The sequence below is a fragment of the Microtus pennsylvanicus genome, chromosome 13, assembly GCF_037038515.1.
Source record: "Microtus pennsylvanicus isolate mMicPen1 chromosome 13, mMicPen1.hap1, whole genome shotgun sequence".
Taxonomy (NCBI): Eukaryota; Metazoa; Chordata; class Mammalia; order Rodentia; family Cricetidae; genus Microtus; species Microtus pennsylvanicus.
This window is the reverse complement of record NC_134591.1, coordinates 62,143,551-62,170,602: the sequence shown is the minus strand read 5'-3', so window position 1 is coordinate 62,170,602 and position 27,052 is coordinate 62,143,551. Positions and strand designations below refer to the sequence as shown.

The window sequence follows — 27,052 nt, the reverse complement described above, 5'->3', positions numbered from 1 at the left end:
TGGCAAGGGCAGGAATCAGGCCTGTTAAGCACCTGTGCCTGTCCCTTATCCGACAACATCCCTGACTTTCCAGCTGCAGAGGCTGACACAGACTGAGCCACGCTGGAGCAGGGAGTTCCAGATAATTCTGCAAAGAATCACTGCTGGCTGTGGGAAAGGACCTTTCCAGTCTGCCCTCACAGCAACGGCTGCTCCTCCTTGTGTGCCCCCATCACCGCTACCCTACCTAGCAATTAGAGGATCATAGGTCCTAGCACCTGCTCCCAACACTCTGTTCCCACCAGAGCAGACGCCCCCCCACCCACCCACTGAATCTCACTGGGAACTTGAACAGGGTGTGCATCCCATGGCCCCATGGCATGTGGAGCTGGGAATACTAGATACTTCATACATGATTATTGAATGCGCACATGAACAAACAGGCCTATTTCCTATTAGCACTTTTACAGGAAATGTCTTTTGCTATTTTTGTTTCTTTTTTGTTATGCCCAAATCCTCAATCCCTGCAAGCCGACAAGGAAACCAAGAGTCCAATATGTAAAAGCAAAGAGCCTTTATTTTAATCAAGTTTGCAAACTCGGTCTCTCCGCATGTCCAACGTATTGGAATATCCAGAGAGCCCCAAGCTCAATTAGAATTGGGTTTTTATAGTAGTAAAGGTGGGAGTGAGGGGTCTCTGAGGTTCAGGACCCCTGATTGGCTGATATTTGTCTAAGGGTGTCCTGGTGAGGTACGCTGGCAGGTGCTCCTATCTACAGCAGTTGGAATGTCAGGCATTTCCTTTGAATGGTCTGTTCTTGGGTGGGGGTCGGGTAATCTCAGCTTGTGGTATTTTCCTGCTACCAGGTAATGCTTCAGGGTAAACTACTGAGACTCAGGCCTCTTATTAAAATTTATCGATGGCCAGAGTCCCAGGTGATAATGGTTGGAAGTAAAGAACTTCCTTTGGGTGACCTGCCCAGACTTAGATTATCATGGCTGGCCCCCACATTTTTCATTTGGTTTTCTAGATAAGATCTCTCTACTTAGAGTTGGCTGGCCTGAAACACTCTGTAAGAGATCCGTAAGCTGCAATTTTTAAAAATAATACAACTTTAATGATTTATTTTTACTTTTTCGTGCATTGGTGTTTTGCCTGCTTGTGTGTCTTTGTGAGGGTTGTCAGGTCCCCTGGACCTGGAGTCACAGACACCTGTGAGCTGCCACGTGGGTGCTGGGAACCGAACCCATGTCCTCTAGAAGAGCAGCCAGTGCTCTTAACCACTGAAGGTTCTTAAGGAAAGCCTCAATGCACAATATTTACACTTCATCTCTTTGGTGAGACCATCATCTTCTGCATGTCCTGGATGGAAGGGGAGTGTGGGAAATGTAGTCTTTGTGCCCAGCTGATTGTTGGGGGATTCAATTATCAAAGAAAAGGAGACTGGACAGGAGAGAACTGTCAAGTTGTCAAACACACAACACTTGAGTGAGGATTTTTCTGTTACTATTTGAGATTTGGCCCCAAAGTAGAACAAAGGGGTGCAAAAATGCCTCAAACCTAAAATGAAGAGCCTCCAGGGAGAGCCAGCTCTAGGGGTATGCAGTCTCTAAGGTCTTCCAGAGGCCCCATCCTCAGAAGGGCTCCTCAGGCGTGGCTAAATGCTCTAAGGTCCCTGTGGTGAGATTCTCCATGTTATCTGTGTCCCTAAGGGAATTCAGAAGAGATGAAGCACACACTAGCAGGGGAGAGGAGCTCATCAGCTCTCCCTGAGGCAAAGGCCTGAGAGGGGCAGAGAACTTTTATTGAATAAGAACTCTAACTTAGGCCTGGGGCAATAGTTCAGTGGGTAAATTGCTGGCCTTGCAAGCTTGAGAACCAGTTTGATCCCTGGAATACAAGTAACAGGTACAGCAGCCTGGGTCTACAACTCCAGCAATGGTTGGGATTAGGGTGGGAGGATGGGGGACAGAGACACACAGATCCCAGTAGCTCCTTGGCTAGCCAGCCTTGCTGAATCAGCAAACTCTAGGTCTTTGAGAGACTCTATCTCAAAAACTCAGAGAGGGGGCTTGGGAGATGACTTAGCAGCCACGAAGTCTAGTGGCTTTCCCAGAGGGCCCGGGGTTCAATACCCAGCATCCACCTGGCAGTTTACAACTGTTTGTAAATCCAGTTCCAGGGAATCCAATAGCCTCATACAGACATCCGCACAGGCAAAACACCAATGCACATAAGATGAACCAAGGGGCAGGTTTAGCTAATCCGAGTAGGGAGCCTGTAGGGAAGCAGAGGAGGAAGCGGTGGTGCATTTGGTACATACTGTCAACATCTGCACATGGACCAGGGAAAGGCTTTGTCATTTGCCTGGGTCTGGGGCATTAGAACCGTTGACATGGCTGTACTCATTCGCTCAGGACTTCATCTGTGTCCCACATCCCTGCTCTTCCTCCCCCTCACTCCATTCAGGACACGTTCTCAGTTTGTGAGGGATTCTGTGTAAGAGAGGATGGTCAGGGCAGTGGGTGTCACGAGGGTATGCTGCAAAGTGCTGACAATCAGTGCCCTAGTTGTAGCGTTTGTCTACTTCCTTGGCAACTACACCTCGCAGCGACTGATTTCTCTTCTGCTTCTTGACTTGTTTGTTGTTCGTTTGGGGGTTTTTTTTGGTTTGTTTGGGTTTTTTTTTTTTTTTTTTGGTTTTTCGAGACAGGGTTTCTATGTGGCTTTGGAGCCTGTCCCAGAACTAGCTCTGTAGACCAGGCTGGTCTCGAACTCAGAGATCCGCCTGCCTCTGCCTCCAGAGTGCTGGGATTAAAGGCGTGCGCCACCAGCGCCCAGCTGTTGTTCGTTTGTTTATTTTTGTTTTTCGAGACAGGGTTTCTCTGTGTAGCCCAGGTTGTCCTGAAGCTAGCTTTGTGGATCTGGCTAGCCTCGCGCTCTCCTGTCTCTTCCTCCCGAGTGCTGGGATTAAAGTCATGCACCACAGTGCCTCACTCTCTTCTATTTCTTTAATCTTTTTCATTGACTGATTGTGTGTTTGTGTATGCATACAGGTAATGCCCTTATGTGTGTATGTGTGTATCTGTGTGTGTGGACACAGGAACACCCTTATGTATGTATCTCTGTGTGTGAACACAGGTAATGCCCTTCCTTATGTGTGTATGTGTATATCTGTGTATGTAGATGTAGGTTATACCCTTGTGTGTGTATGTGCGTATCTATGTGTGTGGAGGTCAGAGATTATCCTCTTTGCCTTTTTTTTTTTTTTTTTGCTTTTTTGAGACAGGGTTTCTCTGTGGTTTTGGAGCCTGTCCTGGAACTCGCTCTGTAGACCAGGCTGGTCTCGAACTCACAGAGATCCGCCTGCCTCTGCCTCCCAAGTGCTGGGATTAAAGGCGTGTGCCACCATTGCCCGGCAGATTATCCTCTTTGGAGCCTTGTTTTTGTTTATTTTTTTGTTTTTGCTTATTTTGCTTTTTTGTTTATTTGTTTATTTAGTGGGGTGGTGGGACATGCCACAGTGTTTTTGGAAGGCAAAGGACACCCTGTGGGAGTCCTTCTTCTCCACTTTGTGAGCCTTGGAGAATCAAGCTTGGGTCCTTACACATGTGTAAACACTTTACTGACTGAGCTAGTCACTATCATAAGTCCTGTTAGCAGGGCTGAGGGAGTAGTTCAGTTCATAGAGAGCTAGCCTAGCTTGCAAAAAGCCCCGGGTTCCATTCCCAGCACAGTATATACCGAGCATGGCAGTGCATGCCTGTAATTCCAGGCACAGAAGCAGGAGGATCAGAAGTTTCAAGTTCTTCCTCAGCTGTATCACGGGTTTGAAGCCAACCTGAGCTCTAAAACCTTTCAAATCTTATATATTTATTAAACATGATGATCTCCAGGTTTGTTGTCCTGTGATATTCTACTAGGAGAAAGAATACTCCCATTTGGGGGCTGGAGAGACAGTTCAGCGCTTAAGAGAACTGACTGCTCTTCCAAAGGACCCTGGTTCAATTCCCAGCACCTACATAGCAGCTCACAACTGTCTGTAATTCTAGCTTCAGGGGACCCAATACCATCACACAGACATACACACCAATGCACATAGAATAAAAACAAATTTTAAAAAAATACCCCTATTTAAAAGACAAGGGAGCCAAGAGCACTAGATACTTTACGGCCAGATACAGCAGCAAAGGTTTACCTAGTCCTCAGAAGCACACTGGGATGAATAAGCAGGAGATCACAGCCAACCTGGGCTGCACAGCAAGACCCTGTCTCAAAGGAAACAAAACAAAAACAGCCAGGTGATGGTGGCTCACACCTTTAATCCCAGCACTCAGAAAGCAGAGGCAGGTTGGATCTCTGAGTTTGAGGCCAGCCTGGTCTACAGAGCAAGTTCCAAGACAGCCAGACTACACAGAAAAATGCTACCTCGAAAAACAAAAACAAAAACAAAACAAACAAAAAACATCTCTCTCTAACATGCAGGGAGTATAGCTCAGTAGTAAAGCACTTGCTTAGCATGTGTGAGAGCCTGGGTCCAATGCTTATCACTCCACAAACACATGAATAAACTAGCCATATGGAGACAGAGGCAGGTGGATTTCTGTGAGGTCAGCCTGTTCTACATAGTATGTTCCAGGACAGCCAGGGCTACCTAATGAGGTAAACAAATAACAACCCAGAAGTTTCTAGTATTTAACCTAATATAAAAAGATCTAGTTCAAGACCAGCCTGGTCTACAAGAGCTAGTTCCAGGACAGGCTCCAAAACCACAGAGAAACCCTGTCTCGAAAAAAACCAAAAAAAAAAAAAAAAAAGAAAGAAAGAAAGAAAGAGATCTATTAAGTGATCCTTAGGAAAGTGTAATTTTAAATGACTCATATCTATTTTCACTTTTTAAAAATAATTTATTTAACTTTATTTTATGTGCATTGGTATGAAGGTATCAGATCCCCTGGAACTAGAGCTACAGACAGTTGTGAGCTGCCATGTGGGTGCTGGGAATTGAACCCAGGTCCTCTGGAAGAACTACCAGTCCTCTTATCCCACTGAGCCACCTCTCCAGCCCCTCTGGTTTCATTTTGAATGGAGATGTGTGTTAGGCATTCTAATTTATGTAGGATTTCAACCACACTGGTAATATTTAACAACATTTGTAATATTGCTGAATGAATAGTCACAAGAATTGCTTGGATTTTCTCTGGGGAAAGCTGAGTTAAATCTTTTCTTTTCTCCTCTTTATCTTCTCATTTAAGAGAAGGTCTTACCCAGCCAGGCTGGCCTGGGACTCACTATGAAAATCAGGCTGGTTGGGAACATGTAGCAGTTCTCCCAGCTCTGCCTCCTTAGCCTCTGGGACTACAGGTGTGGGCCACTAAGCCTGGCTTCATTCTTGTTTTCAAGGAGTCCTCAGTTAAGACATGTGTGGGAGTAGGGTTGGTGGTGTGTACCTTTGACCTTAGCACTCCTTGGGAGGCAGAGGTAGAAGGATCTCTGAGTTGGAGACCAGCCTGGTCTACATAGAGAGCTCTAGGACATCCAGGGCTACACTAAGAAACCCTGTCTCAGACATTTAAAAAAAGAAGAAGAGGAGGAGGAGGAGGAAGAAGAAGAAGAAGAAAAAGAAGAAGAAGAAGAAGAAGAAGGAGGAGGAGGAGGAGGAGGAGGAGGAGGAGGAGGAGGAGGGGAGAAAGAAAGGAAGGAAGGAAGGAAGGAAGGAAGGAAGGAAGGAAGGAAGGAAGGAAAAAAAGAGATGTGTGTGTTGCAATCAGTTTCCCAGTTTAGTTTTTTTTTTCTTTCTGTTCAAATATGCTTTGATGAGTCACAAACCAAAGTACAATAAAAATGAACAAAAGATAACCCAGGCAGCAGTGAGTGCAATAAGCATTCTCTTTCACTAGAAAGAAAAATATCTTGAGTAGATAAAAAAAAAAAAAAAAAACAAGTCTTCAAGTTGTCATCATTAGGAAGCTTTGGGAGCAACAAGGTGATCGTCATGTTCTTTGCAGCTGGAGGCAACCTCCCCTACTGCAGCAGCCAGGTCCTGGGATCGCAGGCCATTGTGTGTCTTCTGAGCAACCATCTGGTAAACTTTATGGTGCTCACATGCCTGGTGAGGCAAAGGGGAAAAGGTCCATATCATGGGCAAGACAGGGCAGGGAGCACAGACCCGAGATGGAGGGGTCACCTGGCTTTGCATAGGGCAATAACACCTTTCACTCGGGTTTACCCTTGTGCAAAACCAAACGATTAATTATATCTAAACTAGACAATGTCGTTTGTTCCTAATCACTTGTTTTAGGCTTAACTTTGGGAACATATATAAGAAGTTAAATCTGAACATCCCAAAGAACTTGATCTTTTGTGAGGTGACCGACTACTAACTTACTTGTCTTAGAAGGTGAAGATTTTATAGCTTTATTCAGTTCACCCCTGCATGATCTAGAAAGCCCCATTCCAGACTCTGCCCTCTCAGAGACTCTCTGAACAAAGGAGAGCACGCTAAAGCCCAGTTGCGAACTCTTGGCAGCTCCATAGCTTCCTCCCCTGAAGTCGCCAGCTGCTCAAGTCCCGCCTAAAGCCTTCAGCTTTGGACCATGCTTGGGCACAAACCCAGCCGGTGTCAGACACATCATCACCTCTCGCCCTACAATCTATAATCTCCCTGCTTTAGTCTGAGTGTGTGGCCTCTCCAACCTTGATCTCTGAGACTGGAGAACCTGTCCAGGAGTTGCTTTGCTCAAATAAACCTGTTGTTATACTCTTTCAATTTGGTTTGATCTGGCTTACTGTGTGGGTGGACAAACCTATTATGGAGGAGGGGGAATGTATTACAAACCAATACCCAAATACAAAACGCTTTTGTCCACCTCTGACCTTTTATGTAAGTTTGTTTTTGCTTTCTTTCCGACACAGGTCTCTCTGTGTAGTTCTGGCAGACTCCCCACCTCTTCTCCTCCTAGCCCCCAGCTGGGATTAAAAGCATGTATCACTATGCCTGCCTTTTACACAAGGCATGTTTGAATTGTTTTGGTTTTGTTTTTCCAGACAGGGTTCTCTGGGTAGCCCCGGCTGTGCTAAAACTGACTCTGTAAACCAGGCTGGCTTCGAACTCAGAGATCTGTTTCCTTCTGCCTCCTGATTGCTGGAATTAAAGGCATGTGCCACTACCTTCTGGCTGACTTTTTTTCAATACTGGACTTTTTTTTTTTTCAATGCAGTGTCTTGGGCATGCAAGGCAAGCACTCTACCACTGAGTTACATCCCCAGCTATGAAAAGTTCTTCCCACACTTAAAAATAAAATAAGAAACCCTCACTGTTGATCTTCCAAACTACACAAGGCTTTCTAAAGAAACACGACTATATTTTACCTTTTCTATGTTTTTAGTGCATTTGAGCTATGTGTGTTTGTATTCATGTATCTACGTATGCATACTTAGAGGTCAGAAGACAGCTTGTGGGAATCAGTTATGTGGGTTCCAGGGATCGAACTCAGGTTGTCAAGCTTTGTGGCAGTCATTTTACTCACTGAGCCATCTCGTTGGCCCTGTCTTTTATTTTATTTATTGTGTATAAAGTGTTCTGCCTTCTTGTACACCTGCAGGCCAGAAGAGGGCACCAGATCTCATTACAGATGGTTGTGAGTCACCATGTGGTTGCTGGGAATTGAACTCAGGACCTCTGGAAGAGCAGCCAGTGCTCTTAACCACTAGACCATCTCTAAAGCCCATCTATTTCTATTTTTAACAGAATCTCACTGTGTAGCCCAGGCTGGCTTCAAACTCTCCTCTCTCCTTAGCTTCCCAAGAGCTAGAATTACAGGCATACCCACATAAATAAAATGTTGTGTTTATTTTATTTACTTATTTTTGGTTTTTCAAGGCAAGGTTCTTGCTACATTTTATTATTTATTTATTTATCTATTTATGATTTTTTAAAATTATTTATTTATTTATTATGTATACAATAGTCTGTGTGTATGTCTGCAGGCCAGAAGAGGGCACTAGAACTCATTACAGATGGTTGTGAGCCACCATGTGGTTGCTGGGAATTGAATTCAGGACCTTTGGAAGAGCAGGCAATGCTCTTTACCACTGAGCCATCTCTCCAGCCCCCATGATTGTTTTTTTTTTTTTTTTTAGACAGGGTTTTTCTGTGTAGCCCTGACTGTCCTGGAACTCATTCTATAGATCAGACTGGCCTCAAAATCACAGAGATCCTCCTGCCTCTGCCTCCCAAGTGCTGGGATTAAAGGTGTGTGCCACCACCGCCTGGCTTTGCACATTTTTTTTAAAAAATTTGTTTTGTTTGGGAATGGAATTCAGGTCCCTGTAAGATCTATAAGCACTCTTAACCACTGAGCCATCCCTGAGTCCCTCTGACGCCTTTAGTTCTCTGTATATGTGTGAGTAATATACATGGAATGCAGGCGCAGTACTAACGGCAGACCCAGAGCTGGGATTACATTGTAGTTACAAGCTACCATGTGGTTGCTGCCAACCAAACCCAGGTCCTCTGCAAGAGCAGCCAGTGCTCTTAATTGCTGAGCCCTCTCTCCAGCCCCTCACTATATTTATTTTAATGTTACTACTAGGTGATTTTCAAATGTGCTGTGAACTATGATGCTGTTGGAACCACTGCTGGACTTCGGAACATTCTTGACTGCTCTGTTGTAATCCACCCTGAGAGTAGGAAGGAGGCCCCAGCTCCTAGATAACACCAAGGACTGACTGAAGAAAAGGGAAAAAGGAAGAAGAAAGGGAAAGAGATGTCTAGGTGATACAAAGCCAGAGAAAGAGCATCAGGCAAATCTGCCAGGATGGAGGAGCCGGCTGGAGAGATGGCTCAGAGGATAAGAACACAGGCTAACTCTTGCAGAGGAGCCGGGTTCAATTCCCAGCACTCAGATGGTGTCCCATCTGATCTCTTCTTCTGACCTCCTCAGGCACCACGGACACACATGGCGGACGGATATACATACAGACAAAACATCCACACACATGGAATAAAATAACTTTAAAAAGTACCAATGGATGGACGGAGGGGGGAGGACCTAGGACTTACCACAGGGCAGGGAACCCTGACTGCTCTTTGGACTGGAGAGGGAGGGGGAGAGGAGTGGGGGGAAGGGGAGAGGGGTGGGAGGAGGGGGAGAAGAGTGGGAGGAGGGGGAGAAGAGTGGGAGGAGTGGGAGGAGGGGGAGGGAAATGGGAGGCTGGGAGGAGGTGGAAATTTGGTTTTTTTTCTTTATTCTTCTTTTATCAATAAAAGAAAATTAAAAAAAAAAGTACCAATGGATGGGGCTGGAGAGATGGCTCAGTGGTTAAGAGCATTGCCTGCTCTTCCAAAGGTCCTGAGTTCAATTCCCGGCAACCACATGGTGGCTCACAACCATCTGTAATGAGGTCTGGTGCCCTCTTCTGGCCTGCAGATATACACACAGACAGAATATTGTATACATAATAAATAAATAAATATTTAAAAAAAAAAGTACCAATGGTGAAGTCTGGCCTGAGGGGGCAGCCCGCAATCCTAGCATTCAGAGGGAATTAAGGATCTTTTGAGTCCAGAAGTCTGTGGCCAGCACAGACAACACAGTAAAATCAGCAAAGGAAAGAAGGGGGAAAATAAAATTAATTGATCTATTAAATTAAAGGGGGCTTGCAGGTGGCTCAGAGAAAAAAAATACTTGCTGCACAAACCTGACAGACAGAAGACAGAATTCTTTCTTTCTTTCCTTTTTTTCTTTTCTTTCTTTCTTTCCTTTTTTCTTTTCTTTCTTCTTCTTTTTTTTTTTTTTTGGTTTTTCGAGACAGGGTTTCTCTGTGGCTTTGGAGCCTGTCCTGGAACTAGCTCTGTAGACCAGGCTGGTCTCGAACTCACAGAGATCCGCCTGCCTCTGCCTCCTGAGTGCTGGGATTAAAGGCGTGCGCCACCATCGCCCAGTTTTTTTTTTTTTTTTTTTGAGACAAGGTCTTTCTATATAACCTTGGCTGTTCTAGAACTCTCTGTGTAGACCAGGCTGGCTTCAAACTCACAGAGATCTGCTGCCTGCCTCTGCTCTCCGAGTACTGGGATTAACGGTATGGGCCACCATGCCCGGCTGACAACTGGAATTTGATTCCCACATCTCACTGTGGAAGAGAAAATCAACTGCTTTGACCTCCATGTATGCACTGTGGAACACACATCAAACTTACACACACAATAATAGTAAATAAAAATAAAGTGGAATGATGGGGCTGGAGAGATGGCTCGGCAGTTGAGAGCACAGCTCTCGCAGAGGACCCAAGTTTGGCTCCTAACATCCATATAAGGCAGCTCACAGTCATCTATAAATTCACCTCCCGGGGATCCCGTGCCTCTGGCACCTGCACTCACTCACTCACTCACTCATATACTCACACACACACACACACACACACACACACCAACCCTTCTCAACAACTCTGACACTGATTCGCTCTGAGGATTCATGAGAATGCACATATACCCAAAGATTGCATTCCCAAATGCCAATCCCACAGGCCAGGTGTGGTTGGACATGCCTCTTGTTTCAGCACTCAGGAGGTGGGATGGGGCTGAGTCAGGGGAATTTCCATGAGTTCAGCCAGAGCTACAGGACTAGGCTAGCCTTTGCTACAGAGTGAGTTTGAGGCTAGACCAGTCTACATAGCAAGTTGTAAATCAGCCAGGGCTAAATAGATGCTGTCTCAACAACAAAGAGACAACAAAATAAACAAAAAAGAAAATTTGTATATACATGTATATGTGTGTGTGCATGAAAACGGCCTATGTTACCCAGTACAATAAAATTTAAAAATAATAGAAGTATTGGCTCACGTAATTGTTAAACTAGGAGCAACTGCCTCAGGGATAGCTGGATCCAGGTGTTCAAATGATGTTATCAGCAGCTGTTCCCTAGACTCTCTCCAGCTGTTCTCAAACCAGTCGTGCCGAATTATTTTTCCCCATAGCTAGAACCCCAGGCCAACCCAGAGTCTTTAATGACAGCGACAGCCTCTGTCTCCCTTCTCTTTCTACCCCTTCCCCTCGTTCCTAATCTCATCTTCGGATAGTGCTCTCTTTTCAAAATTTTAAGCATGTATTTATTAATTAGGTGGGGATAAACACAAGGTCCAGAGTAAGTGTGAGGGGCAGAGGACATTTTTAAGGAATCAGGAGTCTCCTTCAACTGTGTGGAAGGCCCGAGGGATGAAACTCAGGTCACCAGCAGAATGGCAGCCAGTGCTTTCACCTGCCCGGCCATCTCGCCAGCCCTCACGAAGAGATCTTTTAACAACGTGGGTCAGACTGCATAACAATGCTGCTCCAAACTCTTTTTAGAGACAGGGTCTTGAGTATCCTAAACTGGCTGAGAACAGTAAAGGGTGGATGGTTTCGAATAACTGATCCTCCCAAGTGCTGGAATTACAGCCCAGGCTTGCTTTTCTTTTGTTTGCATTTCTTTAGCTGTTTGTTTTTGTTTTGAGACTGGTTCCCTGCTAAGTAGTTCCCTGCTAAGGGCTGCCCAGAACCCTCTTCTGTAGCCCAGGCTGACTTTGAACTGGAGATCTTAGGTCCTCCACCCCTCCTCTGCTGAAAACTTTAGATTAGCTTCTCACTGTAAAATCCAAAGCCCTCCTTGGCCCACCCTGCTTCTCTCCTCTTCTATTCCCTGCATTATCTTTCCTCCAGCATGATGGGGGTGTCCCTCCACTTCTGGAGGCCAGCTTCTCCCCTTCACTCATGACTCAATTCTCCTGGACATCACTTCTGAGCGGCTATTCTCACAGGGTTCTCTGCTTATGCCACACCAGTCGAGGGCTGGCTCTCATTGGTCCATTCTGGACTGACACTCCCAGGAAGAGCTGGTCACTGTTGCTAAGGGGCTGGCACGTTCTGACTGGCCTGGCCTGAGTCACCTGCCCTGGAGCTGATGGAAGTGTGGGTTGAGAGGAGAAAGACAATCCCCTTGAGAAAAATAGGGGTCCTGTTACCAGGAGGGTGAGGTAATACTACTCAACAAGAATAGAGGGGCGTTTTCAGTGTTGGCTCAGCAGCTGACAGACAGGAAGTGCTATTTAAAAAAAAAAGAAAGAAAGAAAAAGAGCAGAAATAAATCAGCTTATATTGCCCGTGGGAGCCCCTGGGGCCTTCTTTTACCATCACGTATTCATTTAACAAAATTTTATTGATATCACGCACATGTCCATATGTTCATAAACCCACATGAATATGTACACACCACACACACAGACAGACAGACAGAGAGAAAGCCAATGGTGTTAAGAGTTAACGATGCCCAGGAGAATTGAAAGAAGACTGGAAATGCCAACTGCTCACAAGGGTGTTAGCATTGCTGGTGAGCCTGTGGAATGGTAGGAACACTTTACACAGCTGTTTGGCAGTTTCTGATAAAATCACACACAATTACCCTATGACCCAACTTCCTGCTTTTACTCAAGAGAAATAAAAAACAATCTTTAATAAAAGATTCAGAGCCCAGCAGTGGTGGCACACGCCTTTAATCCCAGTACGTGGGAGGCAGAGGCAGGTGGTTCTCTGTGGGTTCAAGGCTAGCCTGGTCTACAAAGCGAGTTCCAGAACAGCCAGGACTGTTACATAGTTTGGGGGCTGGAAAGATGGCTCAACAGTTAAGAACACTGACTGCCCTTCCAGAGGACCTAGGTTCAATTCCCAGTGCCCACATGACAGCTCACAACTGTTTGTAACTCCAGTTTCAGGGGATCTGGCATCCTCACACAGAAATACATGCAGGCAAAACACAAGGCACATAAAAACAAACAAATCTTTTTTAAATAATTTATTTATTACGTATACAGTTTTCTGTCTGCATGTATGCCATCAGACCAGAAGAGGGCACAAGATCTCATTATAGATGGTTGTGAGCCACCATGTTGCTGGGAATTGAACTCAGGACCTCTGGAAGTTCAGGCAGTGCTCTTAACCTCTGATCCATCTCTCCAGCCCATAAATTAATCTTTTTTAAAATTTACTTTTTTGGGGCTGGAGAGATGATGGCTCAGCGGTTAAGAGCATTGTCTGCTCTTCCAAAGGTCCTAAGTTCAATTCCCAGCAATCACATGGTGGCTCACAACCATCTGTAATGAGGTCTGGTGCCCTCTTTTGGCCTGCAAGTGTACACTCAGACAGAATATTATATACATAATAGATTTTTTAAAAAATTCACTTTTTATTTATTTTTATTTTATGTGCATTAGTGTTTTGCCATAGGTGGTGGGTCAGTTGTGAGCTGCCATGTAGGTGCTGGGAATTGAACCTAGGTCCTCTTGAAAAGCAGTTAGTGCTCTTAACCACTGAGCGAGCTCTCCAGCCCCAACTTTTACTGTTTCTATTATGTGCCTGTCTATGGGTTTGTGCACATTGAGTACTGGTGATAGGGACACTAGAAGGGTTGGAGCCCCCTGCAGCTGGAGCTACAGGCAGCTGTGAGCTGTTTGAGGAGGATGCTGTGGACCAAACATGTCCTCTGCAAGGGCACAACATTCTCTTCATCTCCAAGCCATCTCTCCAGCCCAAATTAAAACAAACAACAAAAAATCAACTGTGTAGGTGTATTTCCATGTAGGCAAAAGCCACACTGATGCAGGCTCTATTGTGGGACAGGGAAGTGTGGTGGATCTCTTCTTACAGGTGGTTGTTAGCTGCCCATGGAAGCGCAATAAGTATTCTTTTTTTTTAAATATTTATTTATTATGTATACAATATTCTGTGTGTATGCCTGCTGGCCAGAAGAGGGCACCAGACCTTATTACAGATGGTTGTGAGCCACCATGTGGTTGCTGGGAATTGAACTCAGGACCTTTGGAAGAGCAGGCAATGCTCTTAACCTCTGAGCCATCTCTCCAGCCCCGCAATAAGTATTCTTAACCCTTCAGTCAACTCTCCAGTCTCTCCATCCCCTGTCCTTTGAGGAGTCCTTCTATGTAAACCAGACTGGCTTTAAACTGGAAATGCTCCTGCCCCTCCAGCCACAGGAGTGATGGGGTTGCAGGCATACATGACCATGTCAGGCTAAAACACCTGCCTTTCCATTTATATTAAGACACAACCTGCTGGGTATGGTGGTTCTCACGGGCCATGAGAAGCAGGTGACAACTAGCGTTCAGATGTCAACCCACCAGAGGCATGGTTATCTGATGGAGGGAGGATTAATCCTGTCTAGACAAGGTCTGCAGGACCATGGACTCTGAAAGCTGTTGCTCACTTTTGCGGAAGCAGCTTGGTGTTTCCCCTACACTTTTTTTTTTTTTTGGTTTTTCGAGACAGGGTTTCTCTGTGGTTTTGGAGCCTGTCCTGGAACTAGCTCCCCTACACTTGCATCGTAGTGTGTAATCTCATGTGATGGGTATATGTAATCTCACGATTGCATCTCAGTCTTATGGGCACATGTATACGTGGGTGGTCAGGTAGATGACCCTGGTGAGTTGACATCTGAACGCTAGTTGCCACCTGCTTCTGTGACACTGGTGTATGCTTTTAACCCCAGCACTGGGAAAGCAGGTGGATCTCTGGGAGTTTGAGACCACTTTGGTCTACACAGTGAGTTCCAGGACAGTCATGGCTATGTAGAGTAGCCCTGTCTCAATAAACAAACAAATAGAATGCAAACAACTTACCCTATGATGACAGATACTGGAAGTACAGAGGCACTGGGAAGGGATCCCAAAGACCTTCCAGGGAGCTATTTTTGTTTTTTGAGACAAGATTTCTTTGTGTAGGGCTGGAGAGATGGCTCAGTGGTTAAGAGCATTGCCTGCTCTTCCAAAGGTCCTGAGTTCAATTCCCAGCAACCACATGGTGGCTCACAACCATCTGTAAAGAGGTCTGGCGCCCTCTTCTGGCCTTCAGGCATACAGAAAGAATATTGTATACATAATAAATAAATAAATATTAAAAAAAAAAAGATTTCTTTGTGTAGCCCTGGCTGTCCTGGAACTCACTCTGCAGACCAGGCTGTTCTCAAGCTCACAAAGATCCACCTGCCTCTACCTCCCAAGTGTTGGGATTAAAGGCGTGCGCCACTACTGCCTGGCTTCAGGAAGCTGTTTTACTGTATTATGGGTGTTTATGTCTGTGCACGCACCATGTGCATGCAGTGTCCTCGGAGGCCAGAAGAGGGCATCAGATCTCCTGGAACTGGAGCTAAAAACAGTTATGAGCCATCATGTTGAATAAAACTTTGGTCCCTGGGAGAGGAGCCAGTTCTCCAATCCACTGAACCAGCTCTCCAGTCCTGTGTTATTTATTTATTTACTTTAATTTTTAGGCTTCCTCTGTATCTTTATAAGGGCATGAATTACAGGGAGTTTTACTTGTAAAAATTCATAAAACTCATTATATCTTATAAACTTGTACTGAAATATCACTCTGTAGTCTACAAACAGGTATTTACAATGCCTTAATTAAAGTTTAAAAATAGGACAGGACTAGAGAGATGGTTGAGCAGCTAAGAATACTTGCTGCTCTTGTAGAAGACCAGGGTTTGGCTCTCAGTGTTCACAGCTGTCTATAACTTGTTTTAGGGGCTCTGACACCCTCTTCTGGCCTCCTCAACCCTGGTGAAGAATACACATGCTGCAAAAGGAGGGGCTAGGTTGTAATTCAGTGTTAGAAATGCTTACCACCATTCATAAGGCCCTGGGTATGAGCCCCAGCACCCCAGATATTAAAATAAAATAAGAGAAACTAAATTACAAACTACCCTGTGTAGGGGGTGGGGCTGGAGAGACAGTTCACTGTCTAAGAGCACTGACTGCTCTTCCAGAGGACTCAGGTTCAGTTCCCAGCATCCACATGGCAGCTCACAACTGTAACTCCAGTTCCAGGGGACCAGACACCCATGACAAAACACCAATGCACATAAAGTAAAAATAGATAAACAAAACAAAACAAACTGCCCTGGGAGGGAAAAACTCACACAGTCACCCTCTGAACTTGTAATGTAAGTACCAGGAACAGAACTATGATGGTTCTTTGCCAAAGCAGCAAGTGCTTTTAATTGCAGAGCCGTTTTTTCCCAGCCCACTTATGGCTCGGCTGTTAAAACGGTAATTGGAAGAATCTGGTAAGGGATTACTTCAGTAGTGTACCTCAGGGTGACTGGGTTAAGGTGCGGCTGTGTCTGAGAGATAAGGTGAGACAAAGGATATGAATTGTGGAATGAGTGACGGGGTGGAATGAGGGACAGGGTGGGGCCGTGGGGCAAGAGTTCATTTTTTTTTTTTTTTTTTTTTACGGCGGAGATCTTGAGAAGGCGGGTGCCGGCAGCTGGGTTCCCTTCCGACTGGTATCGGATACCGGTTTCTCAGCTCCCACCTGCAGCTGGAAACAGGTTACCGAGACCAGGGGTCCACAAGGCGATCATTTTATGTGCTGCATAATCCATCCACACTCCCCAAGTAGGAGGGCTGGGCCAAGAGAATGTTCTAGGGAACAAAGCAACGGGTGGCCCAGCGCTCGCACACACATCTCTTAGACAAAGCAGACAAAGGAGTCTGGAAACCAGGACAAACTGGACCTCAAGAGGGCCAGGCTTCGAGAACTCCGCCGCTCTCCGCAAAGGCGGTGAACCCAGCGGGAACAAAGGAGAGCAGGGGTGGGGCCGAGCCAGGAGGAGCAGGAGCCAAATAGGGAAAATCTGGGGGCGGGACCAAATTGGGGATCGAGTCTGAGTGGGTAGTAGTCAGAGCGGGGTTAGGAGGAGCCTATCCAATGGGCGGGACCAAACGATGGGCGGAGCCTGGGGAAACGAGTGAGCGGCCGTATGGGGCGTGGCGCGATAAGCAGGGGGCAGGGCCACGTCAGGGACGGAACCAAGGTAGACGGGGCGGGGTTGCTCGTAGCTTGACCTTGGGCACTAGGGCGGGAATTTTTTCCATTTCTGGAGCTTGAGCTCTGGTGGGGTCCCGGGGTCCCGGACTGGGCCCAGAGAAAGTGGAAGTTGGTACTCTGCCTTGGGAGACAGAGGTGGGCGGGAGGTCCTGCCGAGGCTGAGCGGAGAGGGAGGAAAGCTGGCTGGAAGGGCGGCACAGGGCGGGACTAAGGCTGGGAGTTGCGGTCCAGAGGTTCTTTCCTGCAGAGATGGTGGAGGAGGATGAGAGGCTTTTGGTGGGGAAAGCACGGAGGGGGCGCCAATGCAAGCGGCTGGCCTGGGAGAGTCAGTGGCTTGCTCCACAGCGCTGCTACTCCGCGGGCCACACTAGGGTCCTAAATGTCCAGAGTCCTAGCAGGTCCCAGCTTTGCTGCATAATCCTGGTGCATAATCCGCCCCTCCTTGAGTGCTGAGGACTTTGTTGTCTTGTAGGATCGCAGGAGAGTGGGTTGAGACTGGAGGATGAGGAAGGCTTACCACTTCCACTAGCATGCATTTTGTACGTATTAATAGCTATGTTCAAGAGCGGCTTGCACTTACTCCACACTACCCCATAAAATGGTAGCCTTCTCCCATATGTAAACTAAGCTTAACACGGCATGACCATGTACCACATAGCTGTTAGTAGAACCATGACGTATCTGGAATCTGAGTTATTTCTGGAGTCTATCTCACCCCCCGCCCCGTGCTCTTAGGGACCATATAATTATTGTCTAATTATTTACCATTCACTCAAAAATATTTATCAGCAGGTTGGTGTACCAGATGCCTGTAATCCCAGCACTCAGGTAGCTGAGGTGGGAGGATCTGGAGTTTGTTAGGGCCAGCCAAGGCTGCATAATCCGACCTTGCCTTTAACAAACAAACAAAACAGAAAATCACAACAGTAACAAGAAAAACCGCACATACACATGGTTTTGGGGATGGGTTGGTGTTGGAGGAGACAGCTTATTCATCCCAGCTGCCCAGAACCAAAATAACTACACAGAAATTATATTATTTGAAACACTGCTTGTCCCATTAGCTCTAGCTTCTTATTGGCTAACTCTTACATATTAATTTCACCCATTTCTATTAATCTATATATTGCCATGTGGCAGTGGCTTACCAGCAAAGTTCTGGTGGTCTGTCTCCAGCAGGACTACATGGCTTCCCTCTGACTCCACCTCTCTCTCAGCATTCAGTTCAGTTTTCCTTGCCTAACTACGACTACCTAAGTTCTACCCTGCTATAGGTCCAAAGCAGTTTCTTTATTCACTAATGGTAATCACAGCATAAGATGGAAATCCCAAATCAGATTGGTGCTTTTCAAGGTCCCATGAAGAACCATATACTTTATTATTTTTGTTTTAATTATGTCTGTGTGTGGGTTTGTGCAAGCAAATGCAGGTGCCCATGCGGGGTGAAGGCATCGGATCCCCTGGATCTGGAGTTACAGGCAGCTGGAACGGTGTGAGCTGTCTGATGTGGTGCTGCAAACCAAATTCCGGTCCTCTACAAAAACAGTCAGTGCTCTCAACCCAGGAGCCATCCTTCCAGCCCCCAAACTGTGTACCTATAAAAATAAACTTATCCTCCCCAGAACTTCACCTTACCACCTACACACAAGATGCATATGGAATATTGACCCTATGGGATGAAGATCTCAGGTCAACAGTACCTGGGCAGGTAGGAAACTGCTGGATGTCAACTGAATATGAAATGCAACCAGCGGGGCTGGAGAGATGGCTCAGAGGTTAAGAGCACTGACTGCTCTTCCAGAGGTCTGAGTTCAATTCCCAGCAGCCACATGACGGCTCACAACCATCCATAATGAGATCTGGTGCTCTCTTCTGGGCTACAGACACACATGCAGGTAGAATACTGTATTCATAATAAATAAATCTTAGCCGGGCGATGGTGGCGCACGCCTTTAATCCCAGCACTTGGGAGGCAGAGGCAGGCAGATCTCTGAGTTCAAGACCAGCCTGGTCTACAGAGCTAGTTCTAGGACAGGCTCCAAAGCCAAAGAGAAACCCTGTCTCGAAAAACCAAAAAAAAAAAAAATCTTTTTTAAAAAGGGGGAGGCTAGAGAGATAGCTCAGAGGTTAAGAGCACTGTCTGCTCTTCCAGAGGTCCTGAGTGCAATTCCCAACAACCACAGGGTGGCTCACAACCATCTGTAATGAGATCTTGTGCACTCTTCTGACCTGCTGGCATACATGCAAACAGAACACTGTATACATAATGAATAAATAAATCTTATAAAAAAAATGCCAGCAGCACCAATGGCTCAACTAGCAGGGAACAAGAAACCCTGGCCCAGGGCACAGAAAATGTTTGCTATGGAGCAACCACAAGGCTTGTTGGTGCTGCCTTTGAGAACTGACATTCTCTGTTCCGCAGCTGAGTCACTGAGCTCATGTGGTGACATGGCCATATCAGCACAGCCATGTGCAGTCCAACCAGGATGTATCTGGGGCCTGAGATACCCAACTAAGCTGTTCTTTACTTTTTTATCTTCTTTATTTGTTGTTTTATTGAGACAGGGTTTCTCTGTATAGCCCTGGCTGTCCTGGAACTCACTCTGTAGACCAAGCTGGTCTTGAACTCAGAGATCCACCTGCCTCTGCTTCCCAAGTGCTAGGATCAAAGGTGTATTCCCCTTTGCTGTTCTTTTCTCCCTCCCCCTCTCTCTTCCTCCCTCCTTTCCTTTCCCTCCCTCCCTCCTCCTTCTTCTTCCTCTTCACAAGTATTATGCCTGCATGCATGTCTGTGCACCACTTGCATGTCTAGTGCCAGTGGAAGGCAGATAAAGGCATTTCATCCCCTGGAACTGAAGTTACAGATGGTTGCAAGTCATATGTGGGTGCTGAGAATCATACTAGGGTCCTCTGCAAGAGTAGCAAGTGCTCTTAACCACCAGGCCATTTCTTTAGCCCCAAAGGATGCATCAGGAATAAAACCCTGGTTTCCTGACTGGCAAGTGGAGATACTCAGCATTATTCTGACAATGATGTCACTTTCTTTTGCTTGTTGAAATGGGGTCTTATGCATCTCAGACTAGCTTCTAACTCTATACATGCTGAGGATGATCTTGAATTCCTGTTTCTCTCCCAAATTCTGGGATTACAAGCGTGTATAACTGAATGCGGTTTATGTGGTACCAGGCTTCATACGTGCTAGGCAAGCACTCTACCAACTGAGCTCTATCCACAACTCCTAAACCACATCTCTTAGTGGGTATTCAGGAGACCATGAAGACTAGAGTGGGATCTCCAATGACTTACAGTATTTTTTTAAAAGGCATATTTACTTTTATGTATGAGTCTCTCCTGCATGCATGCCTGCAACATACATGTGCCTGGTACCCAAGGAGGGAAGAAGAGGGCATCGGATTCCCTGAAACTAGAGTTACAGATGGTTGTGAGCAGCCATGTGGATGATGGGAACCTAACTCAGGTCCTCTTCAAGAGCAGCAAGTGCTCTCAGCTGCTGAGCCATCTCCCCAGCCCAGACTTTTAGTATTTTCAAAGGCCGGATAACTAACTCAGTGATTGCGAGGAGGAGGCTCAAGAATTTGGGGCTGTGATGACACATGTCTATGGTCCAGGGGGAGGTGGGAGAATGCTTAATCCCAGGAATTCAAGACAACCTGAATAGTATAACAAGCCCTATCTAAGGAAGGAGAGGGAGAGGGAAAAAGGGAAGGAAGGAAGGAAGGAAGGAAGGAAGGAAGGAAGGAAGGAAGGAAGGAAGGAAGGAAGTCAGTTTCAGGCTGGCCAGGGCTACATAGAGAGACTCTGTTTCAAAAAAGAAAGAAAAAGGCACTGAAGTTTTATTAAAGTTGCAGCAATGGGTCATCTTAATAGGAAGCTAGTTCATCCCCAGTGGTACCCCCTCCAGTCATCCCATTATCTTACCCCAGACATCATGTTCACCTCCTATACTTTGACTCTTGCCCTGGGCTCTCAGTTTCCTCTCTGAATGCCATGGCCAAGCATGGTCCCCAGACGTAGTACAGGGGACTTGGTGTCCTCGTGTAAGACCTGGGCTCAGGAAGAGTCACTGTAAAAGAGCAAGCAGCAGCTTCACATGTATGACCAGGGATGTGTCCCAAGATCCAGGGTCAACTGGAAATACTGATTCTTGGGCTATGTTACCAGAAGGATCCAGACTGTCAAGGGTAGGAGACAGGAATCCATGTGGAAAGCACCGACTGCCATCTTGAGGTAGTCTGAATGAGAACTGGCCCCACAGGCTCGTGTATTTGAATGTTAGATTCCCAGTTGGTGGACTGATTAGGAAAGATTAGGAGGTGTGTTCCTGGAGGTGGGCATTGAGTTTTCAAAAAGCCCAGTCTCGCTTTCTCTCAGCCTGCAACTTACAGAGCAGATGTTAAGTTCTCAGCTACTGCTGCAGCGCCAGGCCTGCCTGTGTGCCGCCACACGCTCCCTACCATAATGGCCAGGAACTCACCCTCTGAAGCTGGAAGCAAGCCCCCAGTTAAAATGCTTTCTTTTATAACTTGCCGTGGTCATGGCGTCTCTTCACAGCAATAGAACAGTGACCAAAACATAGCTCATTCAAAGCAAGGGAATCAGCTGTCAAGAAGAGAAATGAGCCAAGATGCAAAAGAGACCCAGAAATAACATCAGAATGGGCACTTACCAAGAAAACAAAATAGAAAGCATTTTGCATTTCTTTTCCCCTCCCCCTGCCTCTTTTTGGGGGACAGGATTTCTCTGAACAGCCCTGGTTGTTTTGGAACTCGCTCTGTAGATCAGGCTGGCCTCAAATTCACAAAAACCACTGCCTCAGCCTCTCAAGTGCTAGGATTAGAGGCGTGCACCTCCACTACCTGGCCTCTGTGCTGTTTTGAGGAAGGCAGAGACAGTGACTTGCCCAAAGTCACAAAGCCAGTATGAGGCAGAAGCCAGGGCCTCAGGAATATCTAATAAAGGCTAAGCAAGGTGGTGCACACTCAGTCCAGCACCGAGGAGCCTGAAGGAGGAAGAGTATGAATTCTAGGACAGAGCTACATAGTGAAACCCAGTTTCAAGACAAACCCACAAAGGGGAGTTAGCTCCACCGGAAAAGGCACTTGCTAAGTAAGTCTTAAAGCCTGAGTTCAATACCTGAGACTCCCATGGTAGAAGAGAACTGGTTCTAGCGAGTGGTGCTCTGACTTCCATGTGTGCTCTGTGGCTTGTGCGCGTCAGTTCACTCCCACACCACACACACACACACACACACGCACACACACACACGATCAAACAGAGTGAAAGGGAAAAAAAGGTAGAATGAGAGAACAAACTCCACGAAGCTGTCCTTCAAACTCCACATGAACACTGTGGCACACAGCCCCCCCCCAACACAAATTATTATAAATATTTCAAAAAGGGCAAGTGTAGTGTGGCACACTCCTTTAATCCCAGTATTTCATAGGCAGAGGCAAACAGACGTCTATGAGTTCAAGGCCACCCTGGTCTACATAGTGAGTTCTGGATGAGCCAGGGCTACACAGAGACCCTGTCTCAAACAGAAAACTAAATGTATGTATATATGTTAAAAGTGAAATGACCACCCAGCTTTGCCCATTTTTTTTTTTTTTTTGGCAGGGACTTTCCCTTTTGGAGGTCTTTCTGACTATAGGGCAGGACAGGCACACAGTGAAGAAAACACCTTTTTTAATCAAACCACCTGCATGGATACCAGGGAGGTCCCAGTCCATAAGGTCTCACTGAGAAGCAAACCCAGTCCCCCTGCAAAACCCGGCTTATAAAACCGAAAGTCTTCAAATCATCAGTGGCTAAACCCTTGAGTAGAAAGAGGCCTGGGGAAGGGATGGGAGAAGTGAGGGCTGCAGGTGGCAAGAGGCAGCCTGGCCTAAAGGAAGTCTGTCACCCTCTGATGTGACTCACCAGCCAGGGACCTGTGAGGACCAGAGGGGCTCCTGGGCCTGGCTGTTCCGTGTGGCATTTTGGATGGGACAGTGGAGTAGGTTTGCCATCCTAGCTCAGGCAAGCCTGGAATGGAGAATGGGGAAGGACGTGGTCACCACGGTGTGGTGTGAACTGTCTCCACTGCCCAAGCTCTCTGATAGGCTTCACAGTCAGGGAGGCTCCAGTTCCAGAGATGGGGCATTGACGGCTACTCTCTGGACACATCACCAAGCAGAACTCAGAACACAGGGTCCTCAGGGCATCTGTGGAGGGAGGTGATGAGGACAGGCTTCCTCTCTGCTTGTCCCCAGGAAGGGTGGGGTGCTGACACTCCACTCACACCCCCACTCTGCCCTTTCAGTGCTCCTGGACACCATCTTCTTCCCTCCTGAGACCACAATGGTGAAGTAGGTATAGGAATGAGGGTTTAGTAGGATTGCTAGGGGAAGGGGGCGGGGTAGCAGCAAAGGATCATGGGATAGGAGACCCAGGCTTAAGGACCTGGTGGAGGGTAGGATGAGGGGTGGCCCTGCTTTCCTGGAGGATGAGGTTCAAAGGTTTGCCAAAGAAAGGCAGGCTGAGACTACAAAGGTTTCCTGTGGGTCAGGCAGAGCTCAAGGCTTTAGGCTCTGTCTGTCTGGTTCCCAACAAGAGAAGAAACTGGTATATTGCTTTAAGAGTGGAGCTGGTGAGTGGTGGTGATGGTATGTGAGTGTGTGGGAATGCCCACGTCGCAAGGGGGCGTGTAAACCAAGTCCGGAGGCCGGATCCTGGGTTGCAGAGTTTAAAACTAGAGCCTGCGGGATTCAAAGCCTGCCTCCACTAAAGCCTTACTGTGTGGCTTCAAACGAGTCACTTCACGTCTCTGGGCCTCAGTTTTCCCATCTGCACTGTAGCCCAGGGAATTGAGAAATGAGCACGCCGGAAGTGTCATCTGCTCAGGGATTATTTTAATTATCTGAGGTGGGGAAACTGAGGCCCAGAGAGAGTAAAGGCTCTGCCAGATGTCATGCAGGATATCAGAGATGCCCCTGCAGCTGGAACCCAGGACTCCTGCTCCTAGTTCATAGTGTTGTTCCCCAGGGCAGGTACACGAGGGATGAGATGGGGGATGAGTCCGACTGTCTTGCTGTTTGAACTGAGGGCAAAATACTAGGTAAGGAGCGAATCTGAAGAAAGAGGGAGATTAAAAAAAATACAAACCCAGCGATTCCCCCTCCCCCCAGTCCCATCCTGTCCCAACCCTGAAGTTCGGCTGCTAAGGGCCATGGCCAGAGCCAGAGCCAGGTCAAGTCCAAGTTTGAGTCTCAGTCCGCATTTGCTCCAGGGGCGGTAGATCCAGAAGAGGCTGCGCAAGGTGCAGTCAGCCTGTGGGCAGCCAAGGAGAGCGCCTGCCCATCGTGATCCAAGCTCCTTACAGCGCGGCTTCTAACTCCAGTTGCCCAGGTATGCGGGTAGGTCCCGGGCAGAAGCTACCCCGACCTGTAGGAAACAAAGACGTTTTAGGGGGTGCATCTGCAGGTCTGCGAGTAGATGAGCAGAGAGACCCGGGTGCCCATGCCTCCTCTGCGTCCTTCCCTCCACCAACACTACAGACTCCGCCTCCAGCCACACCCAGTCACCACCTCCCCGCCTCCATGCACAGGGACCCACGTGTACAGAGGTTGCAGCTGTAAATGCGACGTCTTCTGCGGCGCCTGGTACCCATAGGAGTCAAAGCCACCGATGAAGTCAACTGCGGAAGGAAAGGGGTGAGTTACGAGAGAGCTCTGAAGGTGAAAAACCCAGGACTGGACTCCATTTACTGGGTAGCACGGCCTGAGGAGTGAGTGGTGCTGGGAACGGCCATGCCCGTAATCAGGACGAGGACGTAGAGCGGGGCGGGGCCGTGCGTGGGAGAGGGGAGGAACAAGTGTGCCCCGTTCTCAAGTGGCAGCAGTAGGAGAGAGGTGGCCAGGTTAAAGGAAGGCCCTAAGGCTCTAAGACCTTCAATTGGGTTAGAGCCAGCAATGGGAACGGGCGATTCTGGGGCCTTGGACTGAGCACCTGGTCATGAGTCCTAATCAGAATGGGTACGAAGACCTCATGCACCTCTGCCCTCTCTTCTTTCCTTAGAAACGGGGAACCCAAGCTGACCCCGGGGCTCCCTGGGGGGGGGGGGGGAGGGAGGAAGCCCTGTCCACGGTGCTGAAAAGTCACCCTACTTCCCCGGGGGAGCCGCACTTACAGCTGTCCTCCTCTTCCAGGAACACTTTGCTCACATAACAGGCAAACACGAAGCCGAACAGCTGGCGGGGGGTGGGGGGATATGACAGTCAGGAAGAGCGAGACAAGTTGTCCCTGCCCCCTCTACCCACCTGACTCAGCACCCTGGCCAAAGCAAACACTTAAGTTAAATGCCAACGCTTCAAAGACTGTGTGTGAGTGACTTCCGACAAGCAGCTTGTGTCTCAGGCTTCCCAGGTCAGCCCGGGGCTATGCCTCACTCGAACTGTTAAGTGAAAGGATTTTGTGACCCTGCCTGTGTAAAGTGCTTAGGACTGGGCTAGCCCTCCGGTTAATGGTCTCAAGTAGCCCAGGCTGGCCTTGAGCTCTGGATCCTCCTGCCTTTACCTTCCAAGTGCTGGGGTCACAGGTGTACACCACCATGCCTGGCTGTGACCCCTATTTGGAGCCCCTTTCTTAGTCTCCCAACTCTGTAAGGTTGGCACTGCTTTTTCCATGCAAACAGGAAGAAAGCTTAGGTTTATCCAAGGTCCCATGGCGTGTTAGATAGTGAAGTCCAGCAGGAGCTGGCCTGAAGTCTTGTCCCATTCATGAAACTTGTCTGTGCCCTTCTTAGAAGCTGGGGGAAGGGTGGGAGAGGGAGGGAGGTGGAGCCAAGGGAGGCTGGAGTACATAGGTTCCTCTCTCTCTCTCTCTCTCTCTCTCTCTCTCTCTCTCTCTCTCTCGTGGGGGATAGGAGAGTCTGAAACTCACTATGTAATTTAGGCTGATCTCCAACTTGTGATCCTGATCCCCCTGCCTCTGCTTGTCCTGAGTGTTGGAATTGAAGGTATATGCCACCACACCTGGCTTGTCCTCTCTTAACTGGGACTAAAGAACAGGATGGGTTAGACTCCGCACTTCTGGGAAGATGGGGTGGGTGATGAACAGGACTTACAGCTAGGAAGATCTGCAGGGCACTGCTGAGGGCTTCAATGTAAGGATAGTCAAGCAGGCAGCCCGTGACGGAGATGACATGGTGGTCCTCCAGTGCCAGGCGCGAGTTCAGAACAGGAGTCACCAGGCAGCCGGGCCCATTCTCCATCCACCACGAGCGATGCAGGGATGTGTTGAAGGTCATGATAAAGTCCCGGTCCTGGGGGGCAGAGGGGCCTGGGATACTGAGCGGTGGGGAGGGACAGAAGGATACTCCCCAGGCTCTCGCTACCACCCACTCTCACAGCCTGCAAGTCCACACACTGCCAGCAGGTGGCAGTAGATGATCATGTAGACACTACCCTGCTATCAGTGAAGTGGAAAAGGGTGAGTGTTGAGCCTCGGAATTTCAGAATTAGAAGGGACACTAACAGGCACAGGGTCTAACTCCCCAGGCATTGGTGAAATCCTTAACACAAGCTTCCATTGGTCCCCTTTGTGTGACTCTGGACAAATCTCTCTTCTTGTTCCATAATCTCCCATTTGTTACATGGAGAAGGGCATGGTGTACAGCCTTGTGCCCATCAATGCCGTTAGTCCTTTATTCCTTCAGTCAGACCAACCGCCACCATGCTGGCCAGAAGCCAAACACACAGGCCCAGGATCGAGCTTCGTCTCCTGTGTAACCACATGGGGCTCTACTTTTTTTGTTTGTTTTTTTTTTTCAAGACAGGTTTCTCTGTGTAGTCCTGGCTGCCCTAGAACTTGCTCTGTAGACCAGGCTGGCCTTGAACATAGAAAACTGCCTACTCTGCCTCCAGAGTGCTAGGATTAAAGATGTGTACCTCCACGCCCATCTTGTACTTTAGTGTATGTGTGTGTGCGCGCGTGCGTGTGTGAACACACATGTGCACATACTGAGGCCAGAGGTCAAAGTTGGCTGGCTTCCTCAATTGCCCTCCCACCTTTTTCTTTTACATTTATTATTGCTGGTGTGTGTGCACGTGCGTGTGTGTGCGCGCCTATGTGCACACCTGTGTGTACCCAAGTGCCACAGGACATGTCCAGAGGTCTGAGTACAATTTTTG

At 47.6% G+C, this 27,052-nt stretch overlaps 1 protein-coding gene across 3 annotated transcripts in view; it reads right to left on the bottom strand.

Moving 5' to 3' along the window:
- Window positions 1-22,548: 22,548 nt before the first annotated feature.
- Window positions 22,549-27,052, bottom strand: part of Nkain1 (sodium/potassium transporting ATPase interacting 1) — a 42,858-nt gene continuing 38,354 nt past the window's right edge. For 2 of the 3 annotated variants that reach the window (XM_075945266.1, XM_075945268.1), the window contains exons 4-7: window positions 25,987-26,184; window positions 25,051-25,111; window positions 24,477-24,558; window positions 22,549-24,305 (exon numbers count right to left, since the gene is read on the bottom strand). In XM_075945266.1, coding sequence (XP_075801381.1) covers window positions 24,296-24,305; window positions 24,477-24,558; window positions 25,051-25,111; window positions 25,987-26,184 — 351 coding nt within the window. In that variant the 3' untranslated portion in view covers window positions 22,549-24,295. The remainder of the gene's footprint in view (window positions 24,306-24,476; window positions 24,559-25,050; window positions 25,112-25,986; window positions 26,185-27,052) is intronic. The other variant, XM_075945267.1, reaches the window with a different exon arrangement.